A 15,658-nucleotide genomic window follows, 5' to 3' on the forward strand; every position below is an offset into this window, starting at 1 on the left:
AATATGTTGGTCCTACCCTCAAGAAACTTGCAAACAATCCCCCAATAGAAAATATATGTTAAATAAACTGAAACTGAGTGTGTATTAACCTTAAAGATGAAAAGAATTCACTGAAGGCCATTTTAGAATGGGTGGGAATAAAGTGGGTAAAGGCTTCACAGCAGACCTGAGATTAGCCTAACTAACTCATCTCGGTTTGTTCAGGACTATCCTGGTTTTGGCACTGAGGGTCACACATTCCAGGAACTCCCTCAGTCTCAGATAAACTGGGTCAGTTGGTCACCCTACTGGGATTTAGGCTGGAAGAGTAGTATTTGGATGAACTATGATGTGTGAACAGGGGACCACATGACCTGGAAGAATATATTAATCTATGTAGACACCAAGTTGGGCAGATGAATAGGTATAGAATATACTGGTATGATAAAATAAAATAAGTTTCAACATATTTGCAAATATTGATCTGTGTGGTGATCACGCATAGAGGATAGTCAGGTTCCATGTATTACCGTAATTGGAACTATCTTTGCACAAACCAAAGCTGCTTCTTTCCAATTTGCTCATTCCTCAATAGTTATTGCATAATATAACCCCCCTAAACACACCCCCAATTATAACTTAACATATGTTCAGTGTTGAAAGCTCAGCAGGGACTGCCCCTCCTCCAAATCTTTCACATCCACAAATGTCATTATAATCACAATTATTTCTTCCAGCCTGCCCTCTTTATGCTCACAAACGAGTAAAATGGTCAATTATTTCCTCTGAAAAAATGAATGGTAGTCACACGTCAGAGGGAAAATAGATGTTTGTGTGTGTGTGTGTGTGTGTGAGCTCACACAGTGGACCCAGGGGAACTACACCTCTGGAATCCAAGCAGCTGTATTCTGCTGTTGTTGTTATCACATGTTTCTATCCAAGTCTGCCCTGGACTGAGTACAGTACTGGGGAGAGAAGCAGCCTTCCCTACACATTGAAGATATAACCAGGTTCAAAAGTGTGGCAAACAGCACCTCGAAAGGGTATTTGGACTAGCTCTGGCAAAGGTGGGACCTCCCTGCAGACCACCTAAGCCACTCAGATTTTGATAACGGTGGTGAGTGATGGCATGTGGCAGCAGTCATTTCAAATTGGCAGTGTTTCTGCAGCAATAGCAATGGAGCTTCACACGGTCACCAAGCTCTTCAACCTGGGGGAAGACCAGTAAACAGCCAGGGGAAAGAATCACAGATTTCATAAACAGTTCCAAGTTTCCAATAAATAGTTATGTGAAGAGCAGATTTCCATATTTTTTTAAAAAGTGGAATTCCCTACTTAAAAGTAGAATAAGGTGTCTTTTTTAACGAATGTATTTTTTTATTGTGAAATATTCCTATAAATGTACTAATGATTTTAATATGATAATCCATTATTCTACCACCACAAGGCAAAAGGTTTTTATTTTTTCATATTCTAAAGTTTTAATCATGTTATATCCTCAATTCTATTGCCTTCTGACTAAATACTGTTTTATAACCATTATTCATGTTGCTCTATGCTCTGTATGGATTTTACTGGAATATAATATTTTATCAACTATATTGATATAGCCCTCTTCTACCTAGTTATGCATGGGCTGTCTATCATTTTTGTTTGTCACACACATCTTCCCCATCTTCTGGTAACAGCACTTGCAACTTGTCCCACATGGGAATTAAACCCACATAGTCAGTTTGCTAAATTGGTGCTGGAATGAAAGGTGTTAAGTTCCTTCAGCTTTCCAGAAACAGAGAGGCACACTTAGGCTTCCAGCGACAAGGCTTATTATCAAGATACATAGAAAGTTATGAAAGTAAATAAAACCACTCCTGCAGGGCACAAAAATTGGAAGGCCATTTGTGGCTGTCAAGGATACACTAGTGAGTTAATTCTAGTAGACTCCATGCTTTTTGACTCAGCACCTCCTATCTCCTTCTGTGTCTACCTGCCTCTTCTTCATACATCATTATTGCCTGATTTACCTCTATCCTTCCCCTCTTTCCTCATGGCTTCTGCTAACTTCCTCTATGTGTCTCCTCATTTCTATGCTAAATTACTTTCTTCAGTCTCTGTCTATACGACTTACATTCAAATTCCTCAAAGAGTTTAATTCCATCACTACCCAGGATAGGACACCCCTGTTGGGTAGAACTCTTATGTGAGGCAACCTCATGCTACTGGCAAGCCTGCATATGGGAAAGTACCTATCAATGGCCCAGCTAGAGATAGGACAGCAGGATGCACAATGGAGGTACACAGGAGGTAGGTTAATATGGGCTCTCAGTGCCTTCCAAACAGGGAAAATATAATTGGCTGGGGACTTGCATGGCCTGTCTGGTACACTAAGATGAGCAGAGACACTATATATTGATTGATTTTAAAAGTATTCACTAAAATACATCATACAATTTAAATTTCTGCCAGAAGTGTTTAAATGTAACTGCTGAAACACTGCTCTGATTCTTTTGATTATTTTAATATTAGTCATTCACTTCTAATCACAGAGGAATATAAGAACACAGTACCACGATTGCAGGCCCAGTCTCTGGACCATCTGGCCCAACAGTCTATGTCAATGTTGGCCCAAAGAGATGTGGATCAAAAGGAAGGATTGTGCTCCTTGACAATCCTAAAGATGCCAATCTCGAGGGTGAAGAATTTAACACAAACAACTGCCAGCATGATAACCTGATCATCATAATACAGGAATTTATTACTCCCTCAAAATCCTCCCCATTTATTTCTGAGAGTCCTTGAAGTGGTACATTATAAATTTCTGAAAGTATCTCCTATGTCCCTATAAAAATATGTTGGTAAGAGTCACAGCTGTTTCCACTCTCTTCTCTCACTGCCTCTCTGCTGCCACGACCAGTCACAAGAACAATGAGGTCCATGCCAAGGTATTACCTCAGAGTGTTCCCAAAGACTCTAGTGCTTGGGGCCAGAAGAGTCTAGTATAGGGATGATGAAAAGAGACACCTCTCCAACCCTGTCCTATTAAGTCACCGAAACTCTGAAGCAGCTCAACTTGTGGGTAGGGCCCCAAGGAGTCTTCTTTCAACAGTTCCATCAGCTTTTGGCCCTTACTTGCCCAATTATAGGGACTCTCATCCAGGCTAAGCAAGGTATAAATCATATATCATGCCCTCCATATTGACAATGATAGTAACAATACTAATAGCTAATGCCTACATAGCATTTATGTCAGACACTGTTCTAAGCATTTTATATATATTTATCATTTAATCCTCACAACAGCCCTATATTATTATTCCCCTTTTCCAGATGAGTAAACCAAGGGCTTATGGTATTTGAACTTACGTCTACAATCTTGCTGTGATGGTTAATTTTATGTATCAACTTGACTAGGCAGCAGGATGTCCAGATATCTGAGGAAACATTATTTCTGGGTGTGTCTGTGAGGATGTTTCCAGAAGAGATTAGCATTTGAACTGGTGGACCAAGTAAAGCAGATGGCCCTCCCCAGGGCAGGTGGGCATCATTCAATCTGTTGAGGGACTGATTAGACCAAAAAGGCAAAGAAGGTTGGAATCTGGCTTCCTCTGCCTTACTGCTTCAGCTGGGACATTAATCTTCCCTGTTCTGGTCACTCTTGGTTCTCAGGCCTTCAGACTCAGATTGGAAACTACACCAGTGGCCCTCTGTCTCTCAGGCCTTTGAACCACACCACTGGATTTCCTGGGTCTCCAGCTTGTAGATGGCTAATCATGAGACTTTACAGCCTCCATAATCGGGTGAGCCACTACCTTATCCTATATACATACATAATATATAAACAAAATATGCAGTATATAGGCTGGACATGGTGTCTTATGCCTGTAATCCCAGCACTTTGGGAGGCTGAGGTGGGAGGATTGCTGAAATAGGGAGTTCAAGATCAGCCTGGGCAACATAGCGAGACCTCATCTCTAAAAAAATTACAAAAAAATTTAAAGTCAGATAAAATACTTATTTTTAAAGTATAAATTTAAAAATAAAATAAAATATTAAAACCTACTGGTTCTGTTTCTCTGGAGAACCCTAATACATTTGCTATTTGTTTTCTGTTTTACGTATCTGTTCTATGCTCCTTTTTACTTCTTTGTTGTCTTTGTTTAGATTAAAAAACAATTTCCATTATTTCATTTCCCCTTCTATTAGGTTATATATTATACATTATACATTTGTTTAACTTTATTTTTACTGGTTATACTAGCCATTGCAATATGAATTCCTTGTCCTATTAAAGTTTAACATGATTACTTACTCATTACTTTCCAGACAATGCACAAACCTTAAAACACATTATATCTGTTTATTGTTGCTTCCTAGGGCTGATGAACAATATCTTTGTTCCCATTTTCATAAATAGGTGCATCTGTCTTTCAGGGGTCCTAGCTTCATGCAGGGAGCTCAGCTCCAAAATATTCCTTGCTCGAGCTTGAGGTTTTGCATCCTGTCCTTCCTGTGCTTCTTGAGAACTACTAATTATATACATTTTACATTATAATTTATTTTAACATCTACATTTTTAAGATCTGCATTAAGATCTATACAGCTGTCTTTTCTAAAATTCAGTAAGTTGTATGATAGTTTTGCTGAATTTTGTCTTTCCCAACTGATACTAAATTTAATTTAGTGCTGTGGTTATTTTTATTTATTGGCCCATATGTAGTCTCCATGAAAAGGTATAGTTCCTTTGCATGTGAATTCCTAAACCAATTGTTCTAGAAAATGGTCTTTTGTCCAAAGACAAAAACAAAAACAAAAAACAAAACAAAACAAAACCCTCACCTTCTCCTCACCTACTGTTGAGATTTTCTATAACATTCTGGAACCTGGGCTAATTTTATAACACAGATTTTCTTTTTAATATTTCCGTCAGATTGATCATCTTGTCCTGGAAGTGTGTATGTCCCTACTGCAAATTTTTCATTACATCTGTAAATAACTCACATATAAACAGACAAAGTAGTTCCTTTTTCGGTATGATTTCTATGCCAACTTCATATGAAGGAATGTGCTTCCTCCCTGTGCATCCATACCTGCCCTGGAAGATTTGATAGCCAGAATTACTATATCTCATTGGTTATTTCCTATCATATAAAATGCTAGCCCTTAATTTCTGCCAAATATTTCAGTTTATCATTGTATTATTTAATCTTTTGCCATGATATAGAAGCATTCTTTTTAAGCCTGAAGTTTAAATTCCACTAAAATGGATTAATACAAGAACATTAATCATATTACTTCACAAGTACACTTCCTTTAAAAATCTATTTATATATCTAACCTACCTACCTGCCACTTACTTCTCCATCCATTATTAGTTGTACATCTATTGAAGCACAACAAACTACCACAAAATTAGTGGCTTAAAATAACATCTATTTATTAGCACACTATTTCGGTAGGTACAGAGTCTGGGCAAAGCTTAGCTGGATCCTCTGTTCAGGATCTCACAGAGCTGAAATCAAGGTGTCAGCTGGGGCTGCAGTCTCATCTGATGCTCAGGGTCCTCTTCCAAGCTCATTCAGGTTGGTGCCAGAATTCAGTTCTTGACTGCTATAGAACTTACGTTGACTATCATCTTTTTTGAGGCCAGGAATAGCTTAGCTTTCTAAGTTGTCCGTCTATGATTGCTATCATTTAAGAGTTCATCTGATTAGGTCAGGCACACCCAGAATAATCTCCCTTTTAATTAACTTAAAGATAATTGATTATGTCACTTAATGACATCTGCAAAAATCTTTTCTTTTGCCATATAATGAAACTTAATCATGATGGTGATAGCTCATTATATTTACAGGTCCTAAAGATCTTACACATTGTGGAATTTACAACCCTCTCGATATTTCAGGGTAGCATTTAATTATGCTTACTCTCTGAGATTTTCATTAAATCTAGTTTACAATTTTTGCTTCACAAAGCAACAACTATTCATGTCCTTCGCCCACTTTTTGATGGGGTTCTTCGTTTTTTTCTTGTAAATTTGTTTGAGTTCATTGTAGATTCTGGATATTAGCCCTTTGTCAGATGAGTAGCTTGCAAAAATTTTCTCCCATTCTGTAGGTTGCCTGTTCACTCTGATGGTAGTTTCTTTTGCTGTGCAGAAGCTCTTTAGTTTAATTAGATCCCATTTGTCAATTTTGGCTTTTGTTGCCATTGCTTTTGGTGTTTTAGACATGAAGTCCTTGCCCACGCCTATGTCCTGAATGGTATTGCCTAGGTTTTCTTGTAGGGTTTTAATGGTTTTAGGTCTAACATTTAAGTCTTTAATCCATCTTGAATTAATTTTTGTATAAGGTGTAAGGAAGGGATCCAGTTTCAGCTTTCTACATATGGCTAGCCAGTTTTCCCAGCATCATTTATTAAATAGGGAATCCTTTCCCCATTTCTTGTTTTTGTCAGGTTTGTCAAAGATCAGATAGTTGTAGATATGTGGCATTATTTCTGAGGGCTCTGTTCTGTTCCATTGATCTATGTCTCTGTTGTGGTATCAGTACCATGCTGTTTTGGTTACTGTAGCCTTGTAGTATAGTTTGAAGTCAGGTAGCGTGATGCCTCCAGCTTTGTTCTTTTGGGTTAGGATTGACTTGGCGATCCGGGCTCTTTTTTGGTTCCATATGAACTTTAAAGTAGTTTTTTCGAATTCTGTGAAGAAAGTCATTGGTAGCTTGATGGGGATGGCATTGAATCTATAAATTACCCTGGGCAGTATGGCCATTTTCACGATATTGATTCTTCCAACCCATGAGCATGGAATGTTCTTCCATTTGTTTGTATCCTCTTTTATTTCATTGAGCAGTGGTTTGTAGTTCTCTTTGAAGAGGTCCTTCACATCCCTTGTAAGTTGGATTCCTAGGTATTTTATTATCTTTGAAGCAATTGTGAAGGACATGAAGAGACACTTCTCAAAAGAAGACATTTATGCAGCCAAAAAACACATGAAAAAATGTTCAACATCACTGGCCATCAGAGAAATGCAAATCAAAACCACAATGAGATACCATCTCACACCAGTTAGAATGGCCATCATTAAAAAGTCAGCAAACAACAGGTGCTGGAGAGGATGTGGAGAAATAGGAATACTTTTACACTGTTGGTGGGACTGTAAACTAGTTCAACCATTGTGGAAGTCAGTGTCATGATTCCTCAGGGATCTAGAACTAGAAATACCATTTGACCAGCCATCCCATTACTGGGTATATACCCAAAGGACTATAAATCATGCTGTTATAAAGACACATGCACACGTATGTTTACTGCGGCACTATTCACAATAGCAAAGAGTTGGAACCAACCCAAATGTCCAACAACAATAGACTGGATTAAGAAAATGTGTATACACCATGGAATACTATGCAGCCATAAAAAGTCATGAGTTCATGTCCTTTGTAGGGACATGGATGAAACTGGAAAACATCATTCTCAGTAAACTATCACAAGGACAAAAAACCAAACACCGCATGTTCTCACTCATAGGTGGGAATTGAACAATGAGAACTCATGGACACAGGAAGGGGAACATCACACTCCGGGGACTGTTGTGGGGTGGGGGGAGTGGGGAGGGACAGCATTAGGAGATATACCTAATGCTAAATGACGAGTTAATGGGTGCAGCAAAACAACATGGCACATGGATACATATATAACAAACCTGCACATTGTGCACATGTACCCTAAAACCTAAAGTATAAAAAAAAAAAAGCAACACCTAAGTAATCTTTAAGGTCTAAAAATATAAGAAAATATTCTTAGGAAGGAGTACAGAGAAAAACAGGTAAGTAGACCATAAGAATTAAGGAGATGACTACAGATTTGACAAGAACAATTTTTCTCCTCATTTCCTCTCCTTAATGGCATTAAGTAAATCTTAGCGACTTTTATAGCAATTTGAAGAAAACTCCTAGTAAAATCATACTTCTTGGTCTCACATTCAACAATTTCTACCAAGTGGTGCTGCTCATTACTCCCCTGTAATACCCATCAGCTATAACTACACCACATTGCCTTCCATAGTTTCTATCTGCATACCTTTTTTTTTTTTTTTTTTTTTTTGAGACAGAGTCTTGCTCTGTTGCCCAGGCTGGAGTACAGTGGTGCAGTCTTGGCTCACTGTAAGCTCCGCCTCCCGGGTTCACTCCATCCTCCTGCCTCAGCCTCCCAAGTAGCTGAGACTACAGGTGCGTGCTGCAATGCCCAGCTAATTTTTTGTAATTTTAGTAGAGACGGGGTTTCACCATGTTAGCCAGGATGGTCTCGATCTCCTGATCTTATGATCCGCCCGCCTCGGCCTCCCAAATTGCTGGGATTACAGTCATGAGCCACCGCGCCTGGCCATCTGCATACCTTTTTACCAATCGTGTTCACTCAGCTAATCTATACCTATTACTGTACTCCCTTCAAAAAATAAATATTTAATAAATGTTAATCTCAACTCAGAACTTACATTTTCTAGAACCTCTTTCATAATAACATTAATTGTCAGGTGAAAGAGAGAACTATTAAATAGTTACACATATAAATTTACAATTACTGATCACGATTAGCTCTGAAGAAAAAGCCCTGGTTACTGAAGGGAAAAATTCCAGGGGTTAGGGTCATGGAAAAGGCCTCACCAAAACTGTTCAGGACGACAGGACACATAAGAAAAGTTAATCCTGCCAGATCATAGTTAATCCTTATTCCAAATCATTTTCCCAGGCCCTTTGTATAAATTGATGTCCTGTTTTGCATATTGCCATGTTTGCTTTGTTATCAGTCATGTGATTTAAGATGATTTCAGATCCCACTCTGTAAGAGTAAGATCCTTGTTTTACATCTGCTACATTTCCACAGGAACTCAACCAGTGGTTGATATGCAGGAATTATTCTTTGATAATTATGACAGCATGCAAAAATGTATCCAAATGCCACTGAAAAGAAACAAACACAATTTAAGAAGTAAAATAAAAGAAAGCTGAAGCCAAGAGTTATGCCAGGTAATGTTGATTATCTATCTAAGTCATTTCCCCCATTTCTTCTTAGATAAAGTCTCGGTTATTTTTAAGAATTCATCTTCCTTATATGCCCATGGAAAGTATCCTATGATCAGCTCCAGTGAGTAAATCTTCAATGGTCTAAAGCCAATGATGGTAATTTCATTTCCCTTGACCCTGGCAGGTTAAGTAATCTGCTTGTGATCTAATTTTGGCCAATGAGACATAAAAAATCTTTTAGAGAAAGGTTATTTGCCCTAATGAAAAAGAGATACAAGTGATCAAACATCCATCTTCTTTACTCGGACATTGTTGAGTGAACATGTGATGAGCCATCTTGCAAGCAGGAGGGGTCAAGCCAAAGGATCTAGCCAATATTCTGAGGATGGCAGAGGCAAAGACACAATGAGCCAGACTTTTTGATAACACTGCTGAACTACTGAATTTAACCCTAAAATTGCTCTCTCTCTGAATTCTTCTTATGTGAAATAATAAGTGTTCCTCATTTTTAAAGTCACTTTCAGTTGAATTTTGTTACTTTCCACTGATAGTGGCCTAACATATAATCAGCTTTCCACTACTGCATTAAATGTAATGGACATGTAGTGTAATGTAACTGACAATCCGAATTACTTTTGCTTTATTTTTAGTTTTATTAAACACCTTTACTAATGTTAATTAATTTCAAAATAAGGTAAAATATAAACTATCTGCTATTTTCTAAAAATTCTACTTTTATTTAATCAGGAACGTTTCACCAGAAATTTCAGCATAAGCATAAAATGACATGGAGTTTTTATTTTCCCTCTTTATGAAACACAAAACATCCTTGCTATGTTTAGATTTCTATGGCATAAATTTGCATGTGGCTAATAATTCTATTCTTAAGCAGGAAATGTGGCTACTTTGACAGACCGTGGCTCAAAAATAAACATGCACATCTAAGTTATCACACAATTTGGATGTGAATTCAACAGCAGGATAATGAAATGACAGTTGCCAAGGATTTGTACTTGCTGTCGCTTCATACTAGTGTTGCCTGTCAAAATGTCTCTTTTTCTTATACAGAAGCCACAGAATTTTTATGGATAGCAATTACTTACAATATGAAATGAAGTACATCAAATCTAACAACCACTCTTTAGCCCTTCATTATTTGGTAGTCTCTTTGTTAAATGTAGTCAACCATTTTCATCTAAATTATTTATTTATAGTGTATATTTGACAAGCATATATTTCTTGCTTTATATTCTTATGGCATTTAAACCTTCCTGAAGAGTTTTTTTTAATATTATCATTTGTAAAACTTATCTTTATTATAGTACCATTTTAATGGTAATTAAGCTTTTGAATTGAAATATATACAAATAAAATATAAACACAAAGGGAAATGACCATAAGTATGTTCAATAATGAATCATCAGTTTAAAATACTGGAATGCACTCAATAAAAGAAATAACCCCACTTATGTTTGGTGAATGTAAGCTTTTATAAAATCTCTTAAGTACACAAAGCACAAAGATTTTATTAAACTTCATCCTGCCCTTTCTCCAACTTGCTTAAACTTCCAAAGATACAAATAACTTTCTCCAATTGCTAGATTCTGTGACAAAATACAATTTAAACATCACAGAAAATGAGTAATAAAAGTAAAAAATTCCCCACAAGTTTTACTTCCAATTCCAGAAGAAAATGTAATTCTAATTTGGCCTAAAAATGTTTACAAGGGTTTTTCCAACTGCAGAGCAATTTCAGGATATTTTATAACACATAACAAGTTTTTACTTGCAACTCAATGATTGAATAATAACCAAAATGTTACATTCAAACTACATATATACTACATAGAATATAGTCAATAAGTGTTTGTTAAGTTAAACTTGTTTACTTTTGCAAGAAAAACTTCTAAAGAAGAAGAACAATTTCCAAGATTCATAAAGACACATCTGAGCATAGCATCAGGGGCATAAATCATTCCACCCAAAGGAAAAAAAAAAGGTTTTTTACTTGTGTAAAAGTATACAGGAATAAAAATACGGCATATGTGAAATTTAAAACTGGGGGAGTTATAAATATTATATACAATTTTTCCAGAAGAAATTTAAATTTTCAAAAAGAAACAATGATCTAGTCTTTTAACATTTTATAAAGAAAATATTATATTTATATGTAGATCTGCAGAAATATTTGTAAAGGCTTGAAGGAAAAAATCTGGAAAAAAATTATGAACTGGAGAAAATATAATTTCTTGGGTAGCAAGAGTCTAAAACAGTGAAGGTGTTACCATGCTACCATGCTTCATTCACTATTGCTGTTTTCTTCTCACTCCCTTCTGTCACTCATTCCATGGTGGGAATCGACAGTTCATTTTTGGAATGATGCAGTTGCTAAACTTAAACTGTCCATAGAAAAGGCAATGTTTATATTTCAAAAATGTTTATATTTCAAAAAGGATCTAAGATTCATTCCAAGTAAAAAGTACCCAAGATAAATGACATTAAATAGTGATTGAATAGATTAGGTGTCTGTTAGTATCCCTAAAAGCAAGATTTGCTTGTGAAAAAGTAACCTAGATAATGTACAACAAAAAAATGGTTAGTATTTACTTTTTAAAAACTGATTTCAGTTCTCATTTAATTTACTAAAAGTAATTTTCCTCCTCGGGGAATTGTAAGAGTTGGTAATGTACTAAGCTGCCAGCAGGATAAAAAATACTCTAACTTCCCATTATAAAAATCATTAAACCACATTCCTTAGATGATAATTGGCTGAAAATCATTAAAACAACATATTTTACATTGAGATGGAAAAATATATTAATTGTTTACAACATTCTCCTAATGTAAAAATGCAATTGTAATTTGGAGATCTTCCACTCCAGCATTTGGAGTGCTGGATACGAATATGGTGAAACTATGCCTGGATACCTGTTACTAATAAATAACTGATTCTGTCATCCATGTCTCCAAGGCTATTACCCAATTCTGGGTCACCTGGGAATGCATCAAACTACAGCTGAGCAGGAAAAGTTTACTATTGTGCTACTTTTCTGGAAGTAGCCACAGAAATGAGGCTACATTTTTTTTAGTCACATGACCTCCAAATGGTGAGTCATAAAATAAGAGGATGAAACCTTTGGTATAATAAGCTGAAAACATTTATAATGTTGGTGTTAGTTTTCTTGTGAGGGGGCATGTCCTGGCACAGAGGTTTTCACTGTGTTATAAGCAAATGCAGCATGGAGTGACAGCAGAGGAAACACACGGAAAGAAAGAATAGAGGCAAGGAGAGTGGATAATGTAAATATAATGAAAAGTAAACTGATAGCATCAGATAGTAACAAGAAAATAAAGTGGTCACTGTATGGCCACTTTGAATGGACTTAATATATATACATATATATGTAGGCATATTTTGTAAAAAGTACAGTGTATTAATTAATGAAGAAAAGCACAATCTCTGTGATACAAGTAGGGAAAATAAATTGACTATATTTTAATAATTACTTCTCATAAAAAGACCACAAAGATGGTAGAAGAAAGGTGGCAAGGAAAACAAGAATGAGACAAAAGAAGTTTTAACCTCAATCAGGGGGGAAATGTCTTTACTCATAGAGAAAATTGCCTCTCTCTGATAATCATATTAATACCAATGGCTCTTAAATTACCATTAGCCTTTATGAACTTGACCCCTTTCAGGTTGAAACTCATCATTTTCTTTTTCATGAAGGTAAAAGACCTCAAAGCATTGTCTACAGCTTTCCATTTAATTGCCAAGAAGAGGGTTACTTCATTTTCTTGGTTTATCATAATTAAAGTTGATGGTAACAGGCAATAGTGACAGAAAAGAAGTTAGGATTCAAACAAAGAAACAAAAGAAGCACATTGAAACAAAAACTATAAAAATCAGCAGTAGGAAAGTGTCACATGAGAAGAAAGACTGACATATAATGAAAAGGACAAATAAAGCCAGTGTTAAACTGACTAACAATCAAAGAAAGTGAATAGGAAAAAAGCAAGAACAGACTGAATAAGTGAAAATACATTTAGCTTTACCATAAAAAAAAAGTAGCTAAAAATGCACAAAAATAGTTAGAATAAAAAGTGAATGTATTACCATTTTGAAGTAGAAAATTGGAAATAAATATTAAAGGCAATAAAAATATGTGCAAGTACACATTATATTAGAATTGGCATTTGTATAAAGGAACATTTAATCCTATTTAGAAATTCTTTATAATAAGTCATGAGTGACTTATGTCCCTACAATATAACACACAGGGTATTCATTTTTTTAAAAGCTGCACTGTATAAAGGATCTCACATACTGCTGATATGCACTTATAGCTGAGAGGAATAACGCAAAACAAATTAGCTGAAAGTCAAGGTTTCACTTTCATCTTAACCTAGTGACACACACACAAAAATAAGCACTCAAACTGATCTAGGAAATAAATACGATCTAGCATTTCCATAAGAAGATTAACATAATCTTTAATTTATGAATAATATATTGATTTTCTTATAGTCTCAGTTTTCTATTTAAAATAAAGACTAGGGCATCACACTTAGCCAGCCAATAGTTTATCGATGTATGACAAATATCTTTTAGTTCTTTCACTTTCTAACAGAGAAAAAGCACACGAAGAATACCCCATCTCCTCTGCTTTATAGTTCTGATAAATGCTGTAGTGTTAGACCCATTTGAGTTCATACCATACCTTCTTTACTACTACTTACTAGTTGTGTGAGCTTAGTCAAGTTAATAAACCTCTCTCTGCCTTTGTTTCCTCATAGGTAAAACAAAGGTATTGAGACTACCATCTGTCTTATATTCCTCCTAGTGTTTTGTTTTGTTTTGTTTTGTTTTGTTTTTTAGACAGAGTTTCACTCTTGTTGCCCAGGCTGGAGTGCAATGGTGTGATCTTGGCTCACCACAACCTCCAGCTTCTGGGTTTAAGCGATTCTCCTGCCTCAGCCTCCCGAGTAGCTGGGATTACAGGCATACGGCACCAAGCCCTGCTAATTTTTTGTATTTTTAGTAGAGATGGGGTTTCACCATGTTGGTCAGGCTGGTTTCGAACTCCCGACCTCAGGTGATCTGGCCACCTCAGCCTTCCAAAGTGCTGGGATTACAGGTGTGAGCAACTGCACCCGGCCTCTAGTATTGTTTTGAGAACAAAACTGATATAATGCAGGTTAAGTGCTAAGCATGCTGACTGGCACCTAACAAGTACTACCTGCCATTATCATTATTATCATTATGATACCTGTTCAAGTCAGATCCCAGAGATAATTTACATTTATTGCATCATCTACATTTTTTCTTCCCATAAAGTAGAAAAAAGGAAGGGCTCTACTCTAAGTAACAACCTCCATAATTCAACACATCTTAAAGTTACGTATTTATATCACCTGTACTCAAACTTTTTCTTTTAGACAGAGTCTCACTCTGTCGCCCAGGCTAGAGTCAAGTGGCATGATCTCAGCTCACTGCAACCTCCACCTCCTAGGATCAAGCGATTCTCCTGCCTTAGCCTTCCGAGTAGCTGAGATTACAGGTGCCCATGACCATGTCCGGTTAACTTTTTTGTATTTTTAGTAGAGATGGGGTTTCACCATGTTGGCCAGGCTGGTCTGGAACTCCTAACCTCAAGTGATCCACCTGCCTCGGCCTCCCAAAGTGCTGGGATTACAGGCATGAGACACCTGGCCCGGCCAAGACTGACTGAACATTTAAACTACTTTCTATAAACACTTTTATGCCCTTCAGTATTTAGTTTAAACTGCTGAAATAACGTTCTTACCTTGGTAAATCATTCAAAATATATTTGTAAATCGGGTTTACAGTATTCCCATCCAAAGTCCCTTCAGGGCTACTTTGCTGTAATACTTCCATTGTTTTAGTCAAGAGGGATAAGGAAGACTGAGATAGTGCTTCTCTGTGATCTTCGGCTCCTATTTTTGCCATTTTCAGCTAAAAATGATAAAGAATGTTATTCAATTTTAAATGTAAAATCCTACTAGATTACAAATAGAGGCTAGGCATTAATCACAACTTAATTGTCATCATGTTATTCTAGACCATATAGCAATTATTAAATGTGAAATTCCCTTAGTAATTAACATATGAGAGCTTAAAGAAAGAAAAAAAAATATGAATCTAAGTTTACAAGTGGTATAATACTGTTTAAGAATGAAAAAAATGGGCCGCGTTCAGTGGCTCTCACCTGTAATCCCAGCACTTTGGGAGGCCAAGGTGGGCGGATCACGAAGTCAGGAGATCGAGACCATCCTGGCTAACACAGTGAAACCCCGTCTCTACTAAAAATACAAAATAAATAAATAAATAAATTAGCCGGGTGTGGTGGCGGGCGCCTGTAGTCCCAGCTACTTGGGAGGCTGAGGCAGGAGAATGGCACGAACCCGGGAGGCGGAGCTTGCAGTGAGCTGAGATCGCGCCACTGCACTCCAGCCTGGGCGGCAGAGAGAGACTCCGTCTCAAAAAAAGAAAAAAGAATTTAAAAAAATGCTGGTTTGTTGCAAAGCATTTTAATTTTTGCTATTTGCTGTAAAACTGCTTATGTAAGCAAAATCGTATGTGAAATACGTTACTGAAAAAGCACACCACAAGGCTTTTTTTTTTTTTTTTTTTTTGT

The 15,658-nt window shown here is 36.6% G+C and overlaps 1 protein-coding gene across 1 annotated transcript in view; it reads right to left on the reverse strand.

The window, feature by feature from the left end:
• DCDC1 (doublecortin domain containing 1) overlaps positions 1 to 14,970 on the reverse strand; it is a 451,976-nt gene extending 437,006 nt beyond the window's left edge. The window contains 1 exon segment of the mRNA XM_030829012.1: positions 14,807 to 14,970. Coding sequence (XP_030684872.1) covers positions 14,807 to 14,970 — 164 coding nt within the window.
• Positions 14,971 to 15,658: the final 688 nt, after the last annotated feature.

The sequence above is a fragment of the Nomascus leucogenys genome, chromosome 15 (assembly GCF_006542625.1).
Source record: "Nomascus leucogenys isolate Asia chromosome 15, Asia_NLE_v1, whole genome shotgun sequence".
Lineage (NCBI taxonomy): Eukaryota > Metazoa > Chordata > Mammalia > Primates > Hylobatidae > Nomascus > Nomascus leucogenys.